At 42.6% G+C, this 21,783-nt stretch overlaps 1 protein-coding gene across 1 annotated transcript; it reads left to right on the top strand.

Annotated features, from left to right (window-relative positions):
- The first annotated feature begins 5,875 nt into the window (after window positions 1–5,875).
- YWHAH (tyrosine 3-monooxygenase/tryptophan 5-monooxygenase activation protein eta) lies at window positions 5,876–12,911 on the top strand. Its single transcript, XM_021549952.2, has 2 exons — window positions 5,876–6,089; window positions 11,487–12,911. The coding sequence occupies exons 1-2, from the start codon at window positions 6,003–6,005 to the stop codon at window positions 12,141–12,143; spliced, it is 744 nt and encodes a 247-aa protein (XP_021405627.1). The 5' UTR covers window positions 5,876–6,002; the 3' UTR covers window positions 12,144–12,911.
- The last annotated feature ends 8,872 nt before the right edge of the window (window positions 12,912–21,783 follow it).

The raw sequence follows: 21,783 nt of genomic DNA, 5'->3' as shown, positions 1-21,783 counted from the left end.
AGCAAATTAAAGTTTGCATCCCTTTCAGAGATGCAAAGTCAAGTGGTTGAAGTACAGTGTATATTGGCCCACTATTGCCCCGTGTCACCTAGATATTGAACCTGCACAAAGCACTTTTGAGGAGCTAATTGCATTTGGACAGGAGTTTGCAAGTGGTGCCTACAGATGACCTCACAGGGCTTGGCCATGCTGGGTTACAGGGGCTGAGCAGGGCTCAGGGGTGGGGTGCTGCTTCCCCATCCATAAGCAGAACAGATGGGGTGTCTGGCCATGCAGCAGGGGAAGAGAACAAGTGAATCTGTGCTGAATGCCAGTAATGCTTTTGACCTCTGCCTGTGCTGCTGGCTGGAGTTCACCTTTCAATGAGAGCCTAGTGGAGTTCTTTCCATTGTATTCACATTGTTCAATTTTGTCTTGCCTCGTTCTGGTTTCCTAGATGTGATTCGTGTCCCCATCATGTTCTGCTTTCCCTGTGCTACCATCTGTAGCAAGCTCTGGATGTGTTTATGTTGTTCTTCCTTGGAGCTGTACTTGGAAGCACGCTGAGCACGTGGCTGACCTGCCCTGAGCTGAATGTGCTGTACCTGCTGTTGTCATTTCTCCTCCTCCACATGGCTTGGCCTAGCAAAGGAAGGAGCTTGCCCTAGATAGAAAAAAATCAAAGTTATTTTTATCTTAAAAGGCATATAAGGGCCCAAAGTACAGTGCCTGTATGTATTGATTGGTCACAGAAAGGGGATGGAAATCTAGGAGCACTTTCAGAAGTTGTGTTACCAGACCCTCCCTGAGGTGAGAGGAACACTTTCCCAATAGGCAGCATCCATGTTGTCCAGCACTGCTGCTACAGGTGGCTTTTCTCTTGGCAGTTCAGCAGACAGCCCTGAGCCTGGCAAGGTCAGAGGCTGAGGGTGGTTCTGCCCTGGAAGTGTGCTGTGGAAATGGCTGTGAGGAGGTCCTGCACAGCAGCTGCCATGAAAACTTCCCTGAACGAATCCACGTCATTGCCACAGGGGATCGAGGGCGTGAGCAGCAGCTTTTCCTGCGTGCCGTCCCTTTGGCAGTTCTGCTTACTGTCACAGTCACTGGTGCATCCAACACCCACTCAGGACAAATGCTGGGAGACACAGCTTCAAAAGAGTGTTTTCAGGCAGTCTCTTGTTCTGGATGCCTGGCTCACCTTTCTTGGGGCCTCATTTTTAGAGGAAACGAGCGCTCTGTGCAGTGACTCGAGTAGGGCACCCAGAATCAGAGGCCACTTTTGAATTGTCGGTAAAGGCATTTTGTTTTATCTCTGCACTTCATTAGTCTTATCCCCAAAGTCTTTCATGTTGTGTTCTACAGTGAAAGGTCATTGTTTCAGATCAATCATTTTCAGTGGGATTTAATCCAGTTCTAAGTCAAACTAATCCACTTTGGTAAAGGTTGAAGGGCAGTGAAAATTCATTTGTTAAGACAGATCTGGTCTTATTTTTTAAATGTGGCTGTTGATGCTGGGTCCTTAATTATTTATGCTCAGCACAAGGCGTCTTTCGGAGAGGTTCCAGAAATCATAGGATTGAGTTATTTTGTGTTCGTATTGTTCTTATTTTCTTAACACAGGTTGTTTCTTTTTCCTCTTACCTGTAGAGCCTCTTTTCAAAATGGTGCTCTGGTGGCAGCTGCTGATAAGCAGGATTTTTCATGTTTTCCTGTTGAAGCTTGTGAATTCTGGTTACTTTGCCCTCATTATATAAAGAGTAAAACTGCATTCTTCTGCCTGGGCAGGACTAGCAAACACTGTAGTTTGAAGTAGCTCATGAGGAGTTAAAGCTAAAGTGTTCTTGCTGCTTAAAGGAACCCCCACAACTGAGCATGCCTGACAACCCCCTGTGCATATCCCTGAATCATTCTAGCAAGGAAAAACTGCCATCATCTTTTATTCAGATATAGTGCTGTTTCCTCACTGGACTCTGAAATGAGCAGGTGCTGGAAGATAGCACATTTTGGCAGAGAGTTCTGAGGGTTTATCAGCTTGTGTCTGCACAGGATTTTGAACATGCAAAAGGCTACTGTGTGTGAATACTGAATGGTATTAAATAGACTGCAGTGATCCCAAATAGGCTTTGGGGTACAGACCTACCCTTTCCCACGTGGGAGCAAGAGCTTCACAGGTTTTATACAAATCAGTACCCTTCTGTTTTAAAGTTCTTCCCATGCAGGTTAATAGATACACAATGTACTTCACCACAGTGCGTGGCATGAACCCTGTTGCTGCTGCTGAGCAGCACTCAGGCAGTGTCATCTTTCTTCATTCTAGGATTTACCCTTGAGTTATGAGGGAGGTTCTGTGAGAGTGATTCAAGATTAATATGAAATTGAAATATGACAAAGAGTAGAATATTTTCACACACTGTGACAGCCTCGAGGCTTGTTAAACTGTGGTGTGTGGCTTGGCTAGAAGTATGTCACTGAAATTACAGTCCCTTGTGGTTTGGGAGAGAATCATCACACTACAGCTACGCCCACTGCTATCTCGTGCTCTGATCTTGTCGTTGGTTACACCATCTATCCTCCTGATGCACATTTATCTCACTTTACTGGGGGAATGTGCTGCTAGAATTCTAACAATAAAAATTACAGACAGTCCTAAGCTTCTGGAAGAATCTGTCCTTACAGCACTATCTGAGCATCATGCCCCATGTAAGGGCCAGGCACAAGTATTTCCAAGACCAGATGTTAACAAACTCCATCTCTTTCTCTTCCATAGTTGTCTCTGCTTCATTTGCTGTGATGTGGAAGCTGGTTAACCTCCCCCACCAGTGGGTGGTTTCTCTTCTCTCTCTCTGTTTCTCAGTATCCTGTCCCCAAGACTTTCATCATTTAGCAGTTCCCTAAATAAAACATTTCCTTGCTGCAGAAAGGAGAGGGAAGATCATTTTCTCCAGGGATCAGGAGGATGGTAGTGGCAGGAACTTTGTAGCAGCACTGCTGTAGTTCCGTGACTCTCAGAAAGAGCAGCACGAAATGTGTGTGCTCCCTCAGTGCTTCCAGGACAGCACAAGGGGAGGTTTTCCACCATGGTGAAAGCCTGGGAATGGCACATGGTGGTTTCCTGGTGGTGTTGCCTCTTCACCAGTGTCCCTGCAGCTAAACATCAGCACTGGGAGATGGCCTCTGAGCCAGCTGTGGTGTCCCCAGTGCCCCTGTGCGAGTGAACACTGAACTGGAATGGCATTTCAGCAGGGAGCTATTTATGGAACATGGGTGCTGTCCAATAATCAGATATGCCTGTGGAGCAGAGCCACTGCCTTAGGTCATAGTGCAATTTTCAGCGCCATAAATTTCTCCATCTACAAATTCTTGCTGGGTGTGGTCACTCTGGGAACAATTCTCAGTCCTGCCTCATGAGAGCAGTATTCCTGAGCTTTGATGGGAATCATGGAGTGATGCCTGGCATTGAGCTCAGCAGGGGAACCACAGTCAGGCACTGCTTGCACCCCATTCGGCACTCTAATAAAAGACCTGCTGATTTTTCCTTTTCCTTTCCATTTTTGTTTTAAGACATTGTGACTCATAAATATTGTAGAAGATTATAAAACTCACTGTGTGAGCTCTAATTTCTGTTTATTTGTACCTCTGTGGAAATGTGGAGCCACTACTGAGGGTGAAGATCCAGAGCACTAGGCACTGTATGCACAGGAGAATATAGGTACTCTCCCCCAGACCTTGGATGTGAAATGCAATCTCTTCCCTTTCTTTAGGTTACAGCCAGAGTGGAAATGCTGCACACAACGTTGCCTTATTTTAGCACTTTTTCTTGAAACTGTTGAATTTAGATTTGTATCTGGTTTTAGAGCAGCAAGGTTACACATGACCTCGTGGATTCAAGGTTAGGAATTTTTGAGACGCTTTAGACTGAAAAGTAGCTGTTTTACAGAAGCCTCAATTAAAGAAACCAAAGCATTTAATGAGAATGTTTTGTGCATGTGTAGATATATCCACATATATTTGGCAGATTAATGCAGATTGGTTCAGTGGGTGAATAACTCATTTTAAAAATACTTTGTAATCCATTTCCCTGGGGAGTCTGAAGCTGCTGTACAAGACTAGAAAGCTGCTGGTAAACCCTACATATTTTCAGAGCTGTTGGAATGCTTTGCAAACTGACTAATCTCTACTGAGAGATTATTACAACTGCAAAGGTTCCCAACTGAAGTGAACTGGGCAAGGAGGATTGGCACATCTGTCACTACTCTTGCCTGAGGGTCAGATGCATTAAAATTTGTATTTTGACATGGAACTATATATTTTCAAAATCACATCTTTGCTGTCTATACCTAAACATTTATTCTAAGGTAAAATCAATGCAAGTTTTAAAATAATTATGATAAAAAATTGAACTGATGCCTGGGATCCATTCTGTTCAAGTTTTGGATGTCACTGCCTTCTCTTAGAAACAGTGAAAACAAAATCCCAGTAGGAAAAAGCCCCATTTGGCTTGCTGGGATGCATGCACAGTAGTGTATGTGCTTCACACTACTGCAAGAGTTGTTTCCAGAATGTTCTGGCAATCAGTTTATAACTTGCTAAATTTTATCTTTCATGCCTTATTACATACAACTATAGTTTATTCTTACTTGTCATATTTATTTATGTCTTTTAACAAGACAGCTATATTCATCTAATCCCTTTAAAAATGGCAGCATTTATTTTAACTGGCATTAGGGTTTAATGCACAAAAGCCAGCAGCATTAGAGTTAAGGCTAAAAACTTTTGTCTGACACAAGGGACTGGATTGACTCATTTGAAGCAGTGTGAGAGTACCGAGGGTAGCGGAGAGCATCGGGAGGAGTGAGAGCAGCCTTGTCCCCGCTTCCCGGGTGTACCGCTGGACTTTCTCTCCTTGTCTTTGGGGGCGAGGACGGATGTGAGCTTCAATTGCCACAGGTGCTCCGTGCTGAACTCTCTGCTGGTGAGCAAACCTTCCGCTCGGCTGCACAGCAGCTCCCCGTACCTTCAGCGGTGCAGGCATGTTTAAATGCTGGCCAGGATTGAATGGGAAAAGTTAATCTATGATTTATTGTAAGAGATGAGTAACGTGGCTCCCAGCGTTTCTGTGGACACCAGCAGCAGTTTGTTGTTTGTGCCAGGTTCTTACCTTGAGATAATTTTTATGTAAGAATGGTAGTCTATCAATCCGCGAAAGCGGAGCTTGACTATTACACATTAAAATACGTAGTAAAATTGAATTTAGCTGCATCTCTTAGGTAAGGTAGTAGAATTGGTCCGTGGTACCACCCCCACAAGTCGGGCTGTTTCGAGGCAGCCGGGATGCGAGATACACTTATTTCCCCGAGAGAGGCACAGCCGTGCCACCACTGCAGGCTGCGGCCGCACAAAGCAGCCGCGGGCAGGGCAGGGTCGCACACGTGAACGCGGAGCGTGGTCACCCCGACCCGTGGTCAGCCAGCCGTGTGCCGCCCGTGTCCCTGCCGCGGCCAGGCAGGCGGGCGAGGCGGTGTCGGTGTCCAAGCCCGTGCCGTGCCGAGCCGAGCCGTGCCCCGTCCCGCAGTGCCCGCGCCCCCCGCCCACCTCCACCTTTGCAGCAGGAAAATGCAGCACTCCCAGCGCGCAGGCGCGGCCCGCGGCCGGCGCCCCGCCATGGCTATTTATAGCAAGTGACGTCACCTAGAAATAGAGCGCGGGGGAGCGGCGCCCCCTCCCCTCCCCTGCAGCACCGCGGCTCCGCCCCCTCGTTGCCTTCCCGGCGCGCAGGCGCGGGCGGCGGCAGCAGCGCCAGGCTCCGAGCCGCACACGCCGCGGTCGGTCCGGGAGCGCGGCCGGCGGGCGAGGGAGCGGCGGCCAGCACAGCTCAGCCCGGCACAGCCCAGCTCGGCCCGGCACAGCCCAGCGGGCGGCTCCGCTTACAGTTCCTGCTCCCGCCACCCGTGCGCGCCCAGCCGCACATCCCCGCCCGCCTTCCGCTCTCCCTGCCCAGCCCGGCAGCCACCACGGAAGCGGCCATGGGGGACCGAGAGCAGCTGCTGCAGAGAGCCCGCCTGGCCGAGCAGGCGGAGAGATACGATGACATGGCCTCGGCCATGAAGTCGGTGAGTGGGGCCGGTAGCGTGGCGGCCGTGGGGCGTACTCGGGGAGGAGTGTGTAGGGGAGTAGCGGCGGGGGAGGGAGGGAAAGGAAGTGCGGGCTGCTCCGAGGCGGGGTTGGTCCGGGCAGGATGCGAGCCGCCGGGTCCCACCCGTGGCGGTGAAGAAAGGAGGGCGGGAGCAGGAGCCAGACCATCCCGCCGGGACACCTCGCCGCCGTGTGGGGCGGTGCCCAGTACTACCTGCCTTCGGCAGAGAGGAGACAAAGAGTAGCCGGTCCAAACCGGACCTAGCACCCCCTCTCAAAACCTGTTTCCTTCCCCCTCCCCGTTCCCCCCATTCCCCGTGGAGGCTGTCTCGCAGCCCTCCCGCTCCCCGGCTGTCCCTGCCCCGGGGGTGTGGCTGTCCCCACGCCCTCCTCTCCGTCTCCCACCGCGCCAATCGGGCTCGCGGTGCGGCCATTTGAACGCCGCCCGCCTCTGCTGGCGGCGGGAGCGCCGCGCTTTCTCCGCCGCACGTGGGCCCGTCCTCGCCCACCCCCACGCGGGGGCTCCACCTTGGGGCGCGTCTCCCCTCTGGGCACCCGCCAGCGTCTGGGGCGCTGGTCCTGCGGGATGGGCACTGCGGCGGGGGCTGTCAGGGCACACAGCAGGAGGAGCCCCTTCCTCTTCTAGACGTTTCTTTTGCCTCGCCGTGAAAGACGCGAATAGCGGCCTCACTGACATCGGTGACTCAAAGGTAGTAGCTGCGTCCAGGTGTGAAAGCTACCCCTTGTTCCAGGAGCATTTCCCGAGCTTTAACGTTGCCTTTTTGCCACTTATTTGTAGGGTAACAGTTTCTCAGTGCATTCCGTACCCTGTTGAATAATGAAATGTGTTTAAACAATGTTACATTTGCAACTCTACTCCTTTCAGAACCAAGCAACGAAAATTATTTGTACTGATCTGATTGTACTGGTGCATAATAAAATTGTAGAATGATCAAACCTGTTACGTCTAGTTCCTTTTTTGAAAACAAAGCATTTACACCATCTGAGTGTTATGGGTAATGTTAGTGCCACTGGATGCTTAGCAGTGTCTTTCCATATCAGATTACAGTTGGTTTGTTCTTGCTGATCTGTCCTCTGTGAACACCAAAGGCCCCAAGAGGAACTGTTTCTCTCGAGAGTTCTGCTGTTTAAAGGCACAAGATGATTTTTATTTTGAAAAGGAGCTTCAAATGGAGTCCACATTTTTATTGTAAGAATGTCGCCTCCCTTAAAGGAGGGCAGCAAAAAGACACTAATTTTGCTGCTTTTGTTCACTTTTGCTATTATGTTATAATAAATACTACAACCAGTCCAGTTCTAAAACAGTGATACTTCTGAGTATCTCAATACCACAGACACAAGATGTTTAAATAAGGTGTATTTACAATTCTATCCCTAGAGTTCTTGATACAAACAATGTAATAGTAACAGCTCTTCTTTCAGTTGGTAATTTTAAAAGATGAAATAGAGAACTCACTAAAATGTACTGCTCAAGAAGACAATTTCTAGCTGTTGCTAGTAGAAAGCTTTATGTATCTCCAAGAACTGCAGACTTACAGTGCATGTATGGTCTCTGGGCACATGTGAAACCATGAGAACACAGCTGCTTTGCTTTAGGAAATGTGTAAATAAAGTACTTGCAACTAGTGTGTATGTCCAGTTGTCTTCAAACTGTTCTAATTGCTATGCAAATTTTGCTTTACCTGGAGCTGTGGTATTCTCATCTGAAATGCCACTTCTGCTTGCAAATAAGTTGTGTGATCATGTAATTGGGAGCTCAAGGACAGTTTGTAAGTAAGTGGAGTCTTGAAACTTACAGATACATTTAAAATACAAAAAGCAGTCTGAGTTTAGAAGCAACAGTTCCCTTACTTAGAGCTGTTCATACACTGTTGCATGTCTGTGATGTAGCATCTGTTATTTGGCTTTCACAGATGTTCACTCCAACACAGCAATTTCCAGAATGCTCTTCAGTGTTGAGGTTGATTTTGTAGGTCTGAGCATAATCTGTGGAATGCTCTGAGGGCTGGCTGTCCTCACACTTCATACTTCTGTTTCAGTGACTGCAAATAGCAGAGAGATAATTCAGAGAGTTTTTAATTCATATAGGTTAATATTGAAGTAATTGTGCAATCCAGAGAATTTAGACTTCCTCCAAAAGGAAGGAAATCAGTACTCTCAGAAATCTATTCTCCAGGGTATCTTGATTTGAAAAGTTTATTTTTTTTTTCCAAAATCTCTGCTTGTAACACATCTGATACTTTTTAAAGGTGCTATATGAAAGTAGTGTGCTTTCAGTGTCAATTGAAATGTGAGCAATTAATTTCAGTTTTAGATATTACTACCCTTTACAATACAGAATTTAGCTAACAGCATGGTAGTTCAGAAACATAAAAATAACAAATGCTTGTTTTTGTGAAAGTGCATTTGCCTGATTTTTGACTCTGCCACTGGAGAGTGACAAGGCTGCTGTTTCATCTGTCAGCGTAAAGCTGGAAAAACATTTATTTTTTATTCCCATCAGTTGTTCTATAATGAAAAAAGCTAGACCAAGTAGCACTTGTAGCTTAAAAAGGAATTTACTGCTCAATATGAATTTTTGTTGTTGTAAACTTTTTTTTTTCATGGAAGAATTCCAGTATTTTTGATTGTAATGTGTAAACAAGAGAGGAAAAAGAAATAATTGCTATTACAAGTAATTGTGTACATTAATTTGTAACTATTAAAATAATTTTAACAGCAAATAGAGTCAAATTTAAATGGCATTCTTCCATGGTATTCCCATTGCATTAAGTGCTGCTCCAGGATTCCGGCTGTTTCAAATAAAGCTCACACGGTAGGTACAGAATTGCTTCTCAGCACACTGGAGAAAGATGCTTTGGGTGTAACTGTGAAAGGCTCTCAGATGATGCAACAAATGTTTCAGCATTCTGAGATTACAGCATTGAGTACCCTTTGGTTTAGATAATTCCAGAAACCATGAAGAATTGTAGCTGTGTAAGCCCTTGGGTTTTTGGACAGTATTAATCCTAAGAGGTAGTGCTTAGGACCTCTATTGATTTATGTTGCTTTTCCAATATAGCTACATAGTGGTAAAAAATAATTTACTTTTTAAAATTGGTAACGTGAGTAGTGTGAGATACAGAATTTTAAAATTAGTCACGTGAGAAATACTACACTGTGAAATAAATTTGAGTATTGAACTAAAGGTTTTGAAATAAAATTAGCTTGAGGTTCTAGTTTGTTATGTAGGCTTTATCTGCCTGTATATATAAATGGACTTAAAAAGTGTGGGATATTCTATATTTTTAGTACCTATCCCTGAGTGTCTGGTTTGGGGTTAATGAAGTGTTGTTTGTGTAGGAGAGGGGAATGAGTTGTCTTTAATGTAAGCAGTGCTCTTCCCTGCTGGGAGATGACTTCCTCATGGCCTTCTCTGGGTACCTGTAGCTACAGAACTTCCAGTTCTTGGTGTAGAGCTCTGAAACCACGTGATACAAGAAACTAATCTGATTTAAATTCATTTGTTTGGTTTGTATTTGTCTCACAATGATGGACTGCATAACTTTGTATCAGGCAAGTTTTATTAATTTAAGCTGATTCTATACTGGCTCAGGTACAATCATTTTTGCATTTTGGTTCAGAACTGGCTGTAGCTGAGTGATGTGCTCCGGGTGACAAAGCCATATAATCACAGGCCACTGACCTGGGTCAGCTCATGGATGTGCTCTCCATTGTGGAACATTCACTTTGGGCTGTTTTCTGTGTGGAAGGAGCTCAGCTTGGTGTGTGGCCTTTGTGGGATCACACACAGAAGTAATTGCTGAGCTGATGGAGTACTGCCACACTCATTAGCATGTGGAGCTAGGAATTCCAGGGTTATAGTCCTTTTGTATGCTCCCATTTTGGTCACTAAACAGTGAAAGAACTGTTAATATCTTTTACTAGAGAAGATTCAGGTAGGTTGTGGTGGAGATTGTTGAGGAAAATATTGATTGGGAGCTATGATGAAGATTCTGAAGATATCATTAGAGTTTATTCCTGTGGATTTCATCCTCTATAGGCTGCCTCTAAATCTATTAGGACAAGCAGAGCCGTGTCATTTGGGAGTTCAGGTTCCTGAACTGTGGAAAAGTCATTTTGGAGATAAAACTAATTGACTTAATACATTTTAAAAACAAAACCTAAATTTGAAAGTAAGTTCTCTCTTACTGTAAGAGTTATTTAATGTATTTTTTTTTTTGATCTGGAAATAAGCACATTTGTTAGAAGGTTCACTGCCTACACCAGCAGTCTCAGAATAGTGTAAATATTTATGACTTGATTGTTTGTAGTATGTAAGTATTTGGCTGTGAACACTCTGGTACCTGTAAAGCAGTGTAAATATGCACATTTTAAAAAATAAATAATTAATGATTTTAACAGTGTCTGAGCAAGGACAAGTTTATTTTCACACTGAAGTACATATCCTTAGAATTCTAGCAACTACTTTTAAAGCAATATGCTTAAGGTAGAGGAGTTACATTTTTCATCCTAATTCCTTTGCGTTAAATTTCATGCATATAAATTTTAAAAAGTAGAACAATTTCAAGTGTCCATGAGTCTGATAGCCTGAATTAAAACATCAAGTGAAATAGGCCTAAACATACAGTATTAGAAGTATTATCCTTCTATCAGCTTTTTGAAGTAGCAGTTTGAAGTTGATCATGGCTTTGTTCTTGATATGCTGTCCTATATCTGTGCAGTTTCTTTCATGGCCTATCCCTGGAATTTGTCTGCAGCCACTTAGCAGAAATCAGGGTAAATTTGTGTTACACTGTATAATCACTCACTGCGTGTCTGAAAAATAATGAAACACTAATTCCATTTGTGCTGTGCAGAGCTTCATGACTGCAGTGCCTCCATCTCTGCTGTCAAATGGAAGCAAGCAGCAGGAGACAGAAATGGGAGAATTTCATCAGCTTCCAGTGTCACTGCTGCGCTCCAGATTCAAAAAACTGGTGTTCTAGGTACATTTAAATTCATCACTAAGTGTGTAGTCTGTATAATTGCAGCAGACTTCCTGAAAAACCTGAGACTTCCTCTGTGATTGCGTCTCCATTACACGTTTGACTCAGTTTTATTCAGTGAATGTTCTTTGCAATGGCTTCTAAATACCCCTTCTATTACTTCAAAACTGTGGGGATTTCTCTCTTAAGTCCTGACTGCAGAACAGTTTGAACTTTCAATGTTACAAAGTTACTCCTGTCTAGAAGGAATTTTGCGTTCTAGAAGAAATTTTGAATCTTGCACTTTGTGATGGAAGTATTGAAGGAAGTTTGTACGCTCTTGTCTAAGGCAAACCCTTTAAATTTGCTCTTTTTCTGTATTTTCAGGTGACTGAGCTGAATGAGCCCCTCTCAAACGAGGATAGAAACCTGCTGTCTGTAGCCTACAAGAATGTAGTCGGAGCTAGACGGTCCTCCTGGCGCGTCATCAGCAGCATAGAGCAGAAGACCATGGCAGATGGGAATGAGAAGAAGCTGGAGAAGGTTAAAGCCTATAGGGAGAAGATAGAAAAGGAGCTCGAGACAGTCTGCAATGATGTTTTGGCTCTCCTAGATAAATACTTGATCAAGAACTGCAATGACTTCCAGTATGAGAGCAAGGTCTTTTACCTGAAAATGAAGGGGGATTACTACCGCTATTTGGCAGAAGTTGCTGCTGGAGAGAAGAAGAACAGTGTCGTGGAAGCCTCAGAAGCTGCCTATAAAGAGGCTTTTGAAATCAGCAAAGAGCACATGCAGCCCACTCACCCCATTAGGCTTGGGCTGGCACTCAATTTCTCAGTGTTCTACTATGAAATCCAGAATGCCCCTGAGCAGGCCTGCCTTTTAGCCAAACAAGCCTTTGATGATGCCATAGCAGAGCTGGACACACTAAATGAGGATTCCTACAAGGACTCCACTCTCATCATGCAGTTACTTCGAGATAACCTCACTCTCTGGACGAGTGATCAGCAGGATGAAGAAGCAGGAGAGGGCAATAATTAATAAGCTTTCCTCTAATCCCTCTTTCATCCACTTGGCCATCCCCATCATCACCAATATTTCCTTGCCACAGTCACACTAAATATCTAGTGCTAAGCATATCTGTATTGTACAGCTGTTCAGATCTGCTGTCCACTTTATCAAGAAGCAGTTTCAGATGGGTCTTCATGGGCATTGATGGATTGATTGGTTTATTGGCCCTATTTATCTTAGTCGCACTTGAGCAGTGCAGAAGGAGGCATTTTTAGTTTGCCTGTTGATTGGAAAATACGGGAAAGAATAATGGAAAGTGATTGAGGATAACTAGATTCCAGTTAAAGTTTTCCATTTGAAATGAGCTGACAGTTCTGTTAAGCAGTACATTTTGTGCATGCCAAGTAAATTAGCCACCCCAAATTTTTTTTCAGTCAAAGAAAACAGCTAAGCTGATGTGAAATGACAGCTCTGTTCATCAGTTTACAATAAACTGTTTGAAATGTGAGGTTTCAGTAGCAATTTGGTTTTTTTGCCTCTAACTTATGTGCACAGTTTCTTTAAATGCAGTGCATCTACCTAAGAGTTTTGATACTTGTAACCTTTTGCAGTTGTTTTGAAGAATCATGAATTTATTTTTTGTAAATTCTTTGGCTGTTTAGTTGTCTGTGTATTCTGACAACTCTATGTCAATATTTGCCCATGTTAAGATGGATGACTGGGAAGCCAGACTTCTAAATTAAATGTTTTGGAATTAAGTGAATAAAATAAAATGCTGCTTCAGGGATGTTATCTCTACATGAGCTGTCCTGTCTTTTGTTCAGAGCAGAGGTAGAGTTATCTAACACGTCACTGATGGGTTAAAACATTTTTAATCAAAAGTTTAATGAGAGGTTGACGCGTGGTAAACAACACAAAAACACAACATAGTGTGCTGAAAGAAGAAAAACCCAAACCCTAAAAGCACCTGCAGTGGGGGTCACCTCTATTAAAGTGGAGTTTCCCAAGGTGGTATATTTGGTTGTTTGCTCAGTACAAGAGCTGCTGAACAGCTGTAAAGCACATAACTTACCATATATATCAATGCAGAGACTTGTGTTTGCTTCTGTCCACTGCAACCTCTAAGCTCTTTCTCTGAAGCGCTGATCACCAAATCAGCTTTACATTTGAGTACCCCAGTAACTATTTCATATTTACGTGCTTCAAACAGAAGCAATTCTTACTGCTGAAGACTGCTTTTCTCTATTTAGCTCACATAAACCTAGTCCACAAACTTAACACTGTTTTTGTTTTCTCCCAACAGTTAGAGTACATGCACGTTTATTGGTGCTGTAGACACTTCTGTCATGGTATGTCCCAGAAGCAGGAGAAGTTAGCTGTATCCAGACTGCCACTGGCACCTGAGCTAGCTCAAAGGTCATGTAAGTTTTCATTTATCAGAACTGGTAGTTTTTAATTATAGAAATATATATTGCTAGTCAGAATTACCCACAACGACTGCTCGTACTTTTTAAAAGCAGTGCACTAGTTCTTTTTAAGTATCCAGAGTTTTTGAGTTATTAATGGTAGGTTTGTGTGCATTTATGTATTCTGTCATCTTAGAGATAATTCTAGCTTTATTGTATCAGTAAAATTTGCAACAATTGAAAGAGTAACACAACATCTGAAAAAGGTGAAAGTATAGGTACACACCTTCCTACTGCCCCCATGGAACCGAGGTAAAACTTGGCTATAAGATTGCCTTTTTACATAGAAACACTCGGGGTGGTTAATAAAATATTGTCAGTTGATTATTTCCCTGTTGATAGAAGTACCTGTCTGTTACCTTTTTTATTGATATTTTTTCTTAATTCAAAAGCCAAGGGGTCCTTTCTCATTTTAGTTACTGTCTTGTGCAGACCCTTTATCACAAAACCATGAGCATTATGTAGTTTGCAAGTGGGTCAGCAGGTCTGGCATCTCTGGACTGGCAGCTGAAGGTTGGCTGTTGCCCTGGTGCATAGGATCCCAGGTGGAGAGCAAAGCAATTCTGCAGAATGATGCTGTGAAGCAGTGAATTGGAGTCCCAGCAGGAAAGCAGATACTTCTCCCATGTTTTCCAGCTGTCAATGAATGAGCCAATGACATGCAGAGCATGTTTTTGTGGTTGTGTTTTGGTAGGAGTTAAGAGAGTTTTCTATGGAGCAAGAAAACAAATGCTCCAGTGGAATCCATATCCTTGCTTACACTTCAGCAGCTTTTTAATTTCCTGGGCCCTGGGATTGCTAAATGCTGTTTTGTAATCCTTACATTGATCTGGAGGAAACCAAAGCTGATGAATAGCACGTGTTTATTTCAATATTTTTCAGTAGACCACAGGATTCAGGTATTTTGGAACTGGTATTTCTCATAGGTGACTCTCAAGTCATGTCTTATGCCTATCTCTAAAATAAATAAAATCCTAGGCTATGCCAAATTTATTGTTTGAAAACACCAGAAGTATTCACCAAAGGTGCTTAGTTGAAGTTCACAACATTGTTTGAAGCAGGGGTAATTCCGATGGAAAGACTCAAAATTGAGTGACTTTCCCCCTGTCCCCAGGAGGGACTTCTTTATGTGTCCTTGAAGGCATAAAAGGTTCTTTGCTGCTCTTGACATGGTGAGGGTTTCATTAGTGTCCATCTGAGCATCACTCTTGCCCAGAACCACAGTTTTCATGCCTTTCACAGGAAATCTTTGTTGAGAGATTCAGTCATTCTGAGGGTGTTGGTATAATATTAACAAGGCCTATGTATATCCTTGATTTTTTAGCAACTTGACAGCTGCTAACAGTAAAGCAGCATTTTCTGAGATGTTAAAGGAACTTGAAAACTATGGCATAGTCAGCCCTTAAATTAATTGTGTGGTCTTTATAGGGAGAGAGATACTTTCAGTCCATGTCCTAATCTGCTCAAATGTGTTCAAGTTTCACAGAAATGGTTGTGGTCATCTCTCAGAGTACAAAAACACCCACACCCTATTGAACCACTGGAACAAAATGTGCCCATGCTATGGGACACTAAACCATGTACTGAGAGGCTGTTCTTCAATATGAGCAGTAGCACTGAGAATGTGAAGGTTCTAGGGAAGCAGAAACCTTAAGAAGAGAGATGAGATTGGAGGCCCATGGATAACACAGATCAGGACCACAGTTCCTCTGGTAAGTAGCCATTCACTCCATTACAACTTGGGTCTCACTATGGGTTTGGAAATAGATTTTCCACATTGCCTTTCCCTTGCCTGTAACTCCAGGCTGTGGATTTCCATCCTTTATACTCACACCTGTGATCTACATCTCTAAGCTGGATGGACTGACTTCCAGAGCTCAATCTATTTCCAAAGGAGCATGAGGGTGTTCCCTAACCTACTCTCAGGGCCTCTTCCAGCAACTGCAATAGGCTGCTTTATAATAATCTAGAAAAAAATTACATGAGTACACCTTACACTGAGGAAAATGAAAAGCCTGGCTGTATTTTAAGTCATGTAAGAGAATGACTTAGTGACAATGGAAGTTAGAAGGGTGAAGGCTGATGTTGTTATACATTATAAAGCATTTTTTTGTCAGCGTGGGACCAACTGGAAGTCTTTCAATAAACCAATTTGAGTTTAAGGACAGAGAGAAAACAGGAAAATTATTCCAGTGCTTTGTATCCTTGTTTTTTTGAAATTCTATCCACACCGCATATTTGAATTAATTTAACATAATTGATGAGGAAAAATTGGCTAAACCACTTCAACAACACAAGAAACCTATTTGAATAGATCTTAGGTTCATTGAAGCAGCTCCTTGAAATCAGTAGCAGATTTTGAAGAATGTGAAGTTGATTATCTACATAATTGACAGAGGATGTTTAGATTTTGTTCTGAACAAGCCTACAGTACTTGAAGTTCCATAGATGCAGATGGTTCAGTGTCTGAGCCTTAATGATTTCTGAGATAAACAAAGATATTTTCTGAACACTGAGGTCAGGCCAGGTAAATTTTGACTTGACGTTAGAAATTGAACCATCTGTTAGAAGTAACATTGTTTATTATGACTTTCCTATATGCCAATTGTGATTTAATATTGAATAACTAGAAATGTTGTAATACACTTAAATATATATATATATATATATGCTTCAAATATACACATTTTTCTAAATCTTCAGTGTTACTTGTCTTATATGTTAGGCTAAATGATTTTAACTAATGCTTATGAACCAGTTTGGTCTGTTTCAACTCAAACATTATAGCCAGATGAATTATTTTCATTCAGTTGGGTTTTTGTAAACCCCATAGTGCACCAAGGCAAAGCACTGTGAATACTTCAGCAGTTAATATATATATTTTCTTATGGAGGGAATCATTAAGAAATCACTTATGTACTGTAATGTACTCAAATTAGTATGAGCTATTTTCACATAATTCGATAATCTGATTCCACTTGAGGACTCAATCTAATGGTAGTTGAACTCTTCCATCTCTGAAGAATTAAGTGGTTTAACAATACATCTAAGAGAAGAAATATATCAAAATATATTGTCTATATGACTTTCAGTGATGTTTTGCCAATTATAAATATTAAACATAATAATTATTTATAAATTATAAAAAACATATGTTATTAGAAAGATAAGCCTATTATGTTTTCAGTAATTGTATATAAAGATTGTGGCATTTAGAGAACTGCGTCCTTGTTTGAACATGTGAGGAATGTCCTTTATTCAGGGATTTCTCCAGCAGAGGCTACTGAAAGAGCAGGGATGGCAGGGAAGCATTGATTCCTTTCCCAAGCACCAAAGGCACACTTTGGAAGGAAGCAGGATTGCAGGGGGCTGGCAGAGCAGCATCTTCCTACCAGGCTTTGTGACTTTTGTTGTGCCCTTCCAGCACAAAAGAACATCTGACTCTTGCAGAGGGCAGAGAAGGAGATGGACGGCAGTGATTATCTGCTTTCCCTGCTGGGTAAAATGGATCTTGTTCTCTCTCTGCAAGGAGAAACTTGTGCTTGTCCATGTTTTCTTTGTTTTGACTCTCAAAAAAAGGCCAAATCCGGGTGGTTATTTGTGAAGTACAGCCCAGGCACTGCAATGACACACCTGCCCAGGGCGTGGGGCCTTAGAGCAGCACCCAGAGGGATGCACGGTGTCACCATCTGTAGTGGCTTCCTGTCTCCATGGCAGCAGAGCCACCTGGAGCAATCATCTCTGTTCCTGTCCCTGCATCCCAGATCCAGAGCAGGGAGCAGGAGGCTGGGCCTGCCTTTGGCAGGAAACGGCCCAGCTCTCTCCAAGGGTTTGCTGACTGGCTGTCCAAGGGGTCAGTGAGATTCCAGCATGTCCTCAAAGGGCAGAGACCTCTCTGCTCTCTCGTGCCACCCCAAGCTTTTTAAGGACTGCCATTTGCCTCTCCTGAAAAAAGTCCTATTAAGCCCCTCTGGGCTCTAAGATGGTGTGGAAGGATTGGGAAGTTCAGACTTTTTCTGCCATTGGTATCATCAGAGCCCAGCATTGCTGAGATGATCGTGCTGTGGCACCACTGCTGAGTCATTCTCTGGGTTTCCACAGCTGACACTTCCTCACTTTGAGACTGGCAATGAGCCTAGGCTAAAAGGGGACAGAATTAACTTATTTTTAGGTTAGTGAAGCTGAGCTTATTATCCCATTGTTAGCTGTGTTTAAAACAATTGCTTTAAATTTTTACTAAACACATTATGTGTGTATGTATGTTGTTAATTCTGCCATAAAGATTATGGATTAGGAACTGATTAAGAACCACTAAAGTACCAGATCTCTGGGTAAGATATAATGAATTATTCATCCTGTTATCCTAGCACAATCACAATAATGTCTTGGTGCTAATTAGCAGGTGGATGGGCTGACACAAAGTAAGGAATACCCAGGAGATATGTTATTCAACCTATATTCTGATTCCTTGTGATAAATATATTTTCTGCCTTTACAATTTATTTCTTACTCAATAGAAACAAGTCTTATTTTTCTCCCTGTTATTTCAACTTGTGTTTTTTAAAATCAATTACTTTTTTAGGGCTAACTAGCCTGAGACCTGAAGCTTTTAAGCGTTTCTGGGACAGCTGCTGCAAAGTTTTACTGTTATTTCTCACTATAATACTTTGTCCATACTGGTGAGCTGCATGTTACCAATTCTTCTATTATGTGTGATTTTATTGACTTGTATCAGTCAGAGCAGAATTTGTCTTATTCTTAATTAACCTAGAACTTGTATGTGCACTTGTAAAGCATGGCACTTACTGTGGGAACGAATTAGATATTTGTGCATATTAATCTTTGTTATTTAGGGCAACACAGTTTATAGCAGATTTGTTTTTGCTTGGCCATTAGTTATTCTAGATTTTCCTCTTTCTCCCTTTTAAGTAAATTCTCAGCATTTTGTTTTACTTAATGTTGTCATATATCATTGTTCACCAACGAGATTTATCAGAAGTCAAACAAAAGGACATTTTGAATTTTGCCACATTTCATAAAAATTCCTAGTTTTTGAAATAAGACTGCAGCCTGGAGCATAGCTTAATGCAGCTGTTTCAGTCTCACACCTCAGCCTGAAAAAACCCCATCTCACAACCAAAACAGTCCTCACCACCTATTTCCCACTTATTTTCTTCTCTAGCAGATACTTTCCTTAATTCTGTGCTGACCCTGCTGAGCTTTCCTCCCACTCCCATGCAGAAATAATTCTGATAACTTCATGAAGATGTAACTGGTTTGTGAGACCTGTTGATTGCATGGGAATGCCCAGCTTAGCCTGATTTTTGTGTGAGTTGTGCAGCTGACTGCTCCATGAATATCTTTTGATTTAGGGAGGAAGTGTATGAGGACAGAAGAATAACTTGGAGGAACCACTGCTGGCCTTCTTTGTGTCTGTCTCTGGTGTTTGTGTTTCTGCTCATCAACAGCGTGAGATATTTATTCTCCCTTTCCTCTCCTCCTCCTCCCCTTTTCCTGTTTCTCTCCCTCAGCCACCACATCCTTCCTAGTGCTGCTTATCTCTGAGAATTTTTCTTCCCTCTCTCAGTTCTCACTCTGCTGTGTGTGATTAAGCACCTGGAACATTTCCAGCCTGATGACTGCAGGGTTTTGCAATGAAACCCCTTGGAGATTTACTGAGTGGGCTGCTCTGAAGGAGTTGGACTTTATGAGCCCTAATGCCTGCCTCTGTAGAGATTTGGAAAGTGCTTGGAATATTAAATGCATAAACAATCTGCATGAGGTCTTGAGGTACAAAAATGTTTCCTTGTGACAAACTGTACAAAGTCCTTTGTATAGGAATGTGCTCTTTTCCTTTGTGCTGAACTGTACAGAGAGCTGTGCTGGTGGGCACTGCTGCCAGGGACTCTGTGGGATACTCTGAGACAAATATCCCATCTACAGCCATGCTTAAATGAGGTTTCTAAGCTTCACATTATTTGAAGTTTGAGTCTGAATAGACCAGCTGATGTTCATCTGCAACTGTAAAAAACAAGTCACTTTTAGCAGATATCACAGCTGCAACCCTGCATTGCTGAGCTGCAGTGTTACAATCACAATCCCTACATCTGATTCAACATTAACTCCATCTGAAAAGAGTGGTGGAGGGCAATAATTGTGCTGAATAAACTGTACTAAGGTTTTGCTGTAGAGAGACGAAGTGAAGATGCCTTGCTGGATGCTGGATGCTCTGTGATAGACCTGAAAGCTTTCTCAGGAACATTGCCCTAAGCTTTTAGCCTGCAGGCTGTCCTCAGAAGCAGAGCTTTTTGTTACTTTATCTTGCATTCAAGGCTGTATACACTGTGTATCAATAATGCTGGTCTTTTATTGCCAAGAAGCTTTTTCCCAGGGGTTTATAGCCATTTAACATAAAGCTGGCAGTAACATTGTCTGCTGGCTGAGACTGGCCAGAGCTAAAACAGGATTGAATGTAGAAAGGGTATTTGTACTCAGTAAATTCAAATATCTGGGAGTTTAACAGAATTGGAAGAAGATCTAGACAATTAAAAAGAAGGGACACTCTTTTATCTTGATGAGGGTCTGAAGGAGCTTTCAGTAAAAGGAAAACACATTTTCATTTGTCAGCTGACCATGTTCTTATTATTGTGGCTTCAACTATGAAGAGCAGAAGGGAGAGGGCAAAGGAATCTTCTCCTCAAGCCCTGTAGAGGTGTGGCAGCAACACCTCGTTTTTGGCATTGCTGTGAAAGAGCCCTGGGTAATCAGTCAGAATGGAAATATATTAGAAAATGTATCTATATATTCTATGTAGTGTCTTTTCCCTCAGTGTCTCTCTGGAGATTTCTGACACTTTCTTCTGGATTGTCAGAAGTCCCTCAAGTAAATCAGTGTTTGAACCATGCTTAAACTTCCTGTGACCATGCATGCTTTGATTCAGAATCTCTGACCTAAATAACGTATTAGAGATTAGAGAATTAAGATTTTTTAAAAAAAAATTGTAGTTCAAATTACTTAAAATTTCTTCTTTTTTGTCTTCTGTCTGTCCTTCAGTCTATCCATCCATTCCTTTTCCTTGCATCTGTTGTTGTTACAAAGTTCGTATTTTTACCTCAATTATCTTTTATCCTGCTCTTCCCTGAGCCCTCTTTTGTCCTTTCTGACCTATCTTCCCACTTAAAGCACTTTCTTCCTGGCCTCATGGAGCATTGCCATGGTGACCAGATGACATCACTGCCCTGGAAGGGTTGCCTAGGAAACCATATGATGTCATTGCACTGGAGGCAGTTGCCATGGTTACTGAGTTGGCTGAGGTAACTGGGAAAAAGGGTTTGTCATCTGATGGGTGCCAGGAAATGTTCCCATAAACTGGAATAAAGAAGAGACTTTTATTTATATTTTTATATTCGAGGGAGGGCTGCCTGTGACTCAAAGAGTCCATTGCTTTATGTCCTGTAACTTCTCTGGCTGGGCTGTTTCCATTGGTCTCTGGGATCTGACCCACCTGTTTCTACTGTTGGATGTTACTGTGAACATCAAACCATACTAAAATGGAGAAAAGCTGTGTTGTCCTGTGGTTCTGCATAAGATGGGACTGCAGTTTCTATTGCTCTTTGTTTTTTCCTCTTTGGTTCCCTTGGTTTCTCAGATAAATAGCCCAGCCCAGTATTTATCCCAGCAGACATCAGAGGTGCTGTAACAGTGAATGTCACAGCCTGAGCTTGCTGCATCTGCACCAGGCTCTGTGCGTGCCTTTAATTTGTTTTCCACTTCTTTCCTACCTTTCCCAATTTCTATTTCATCATTGCTGACATGTACCTGTCTTATTTCAATAATTCCAGCAGTTCCCAGAAACATCTTATGGGAAAGGTGAAGCAGAGGTTAAATAAAAAGTAGGAGGCAGCTATTAGAGATGAGAAAGGTGCTGAAGAACAAGTTTAGTGAGTGTGTGTGATTCATGTAAGGATGTGGGGATGTAAACAGTGGTTAGCACTGTTTGTGATGTGCAGAGCTCTACCTCCGTCAGCATTTGTGTATGTACATAAACATACATGCAGTTGCTCTGTGGATAAGTAAATAACTTTTTATGAAAATAGCTTTTCCAAGCTTTCTGCAATTTGTCTAGGGCATATTAGTCAAGTCATGCATGTGTGAGTGTGATTCACATGTCAAATAAAGTCTGTGCTCTCAGTAGCCCTGCAGAT

This window comes from Lonchura striata, chromosome 18 (genome assembly GCF_046129695.1).
Source record: "Lonchura striata isolate bLonStr1 chromosome 18, bLonStr1.mat, whole genome shotgun sequence".
NCBI classification, from domain to species: domain Eukaryota; kingdom Metazoa; phylum Chordata; class Aves; order Passeriformes; family Estrildidae; genus Lonchura; species Lonchura striata.
Note: the sequence above shows the minus strand (reverse complement) of the source record. Positions and strands in the feature narration are given on the sequence as shown.

Excerpts from the sequence above, each read along its gene's own strand:
- YWHAH (XM_021549952.2), top strand. The coding sequence starts at position 6,003 with ATGGGGGACCGAGAGCAGCTGCTGCAGAGAGCCCGCCTGGCCGAGCAG. Across the intron at positions 6,090-11,486 it reads TGGCCTCGGCCATGAAGTCG|GTGACTGAGCTGAATGAGCC; the intron begins GTGAGTGGGGCC and ends CTGTATTTTCAG.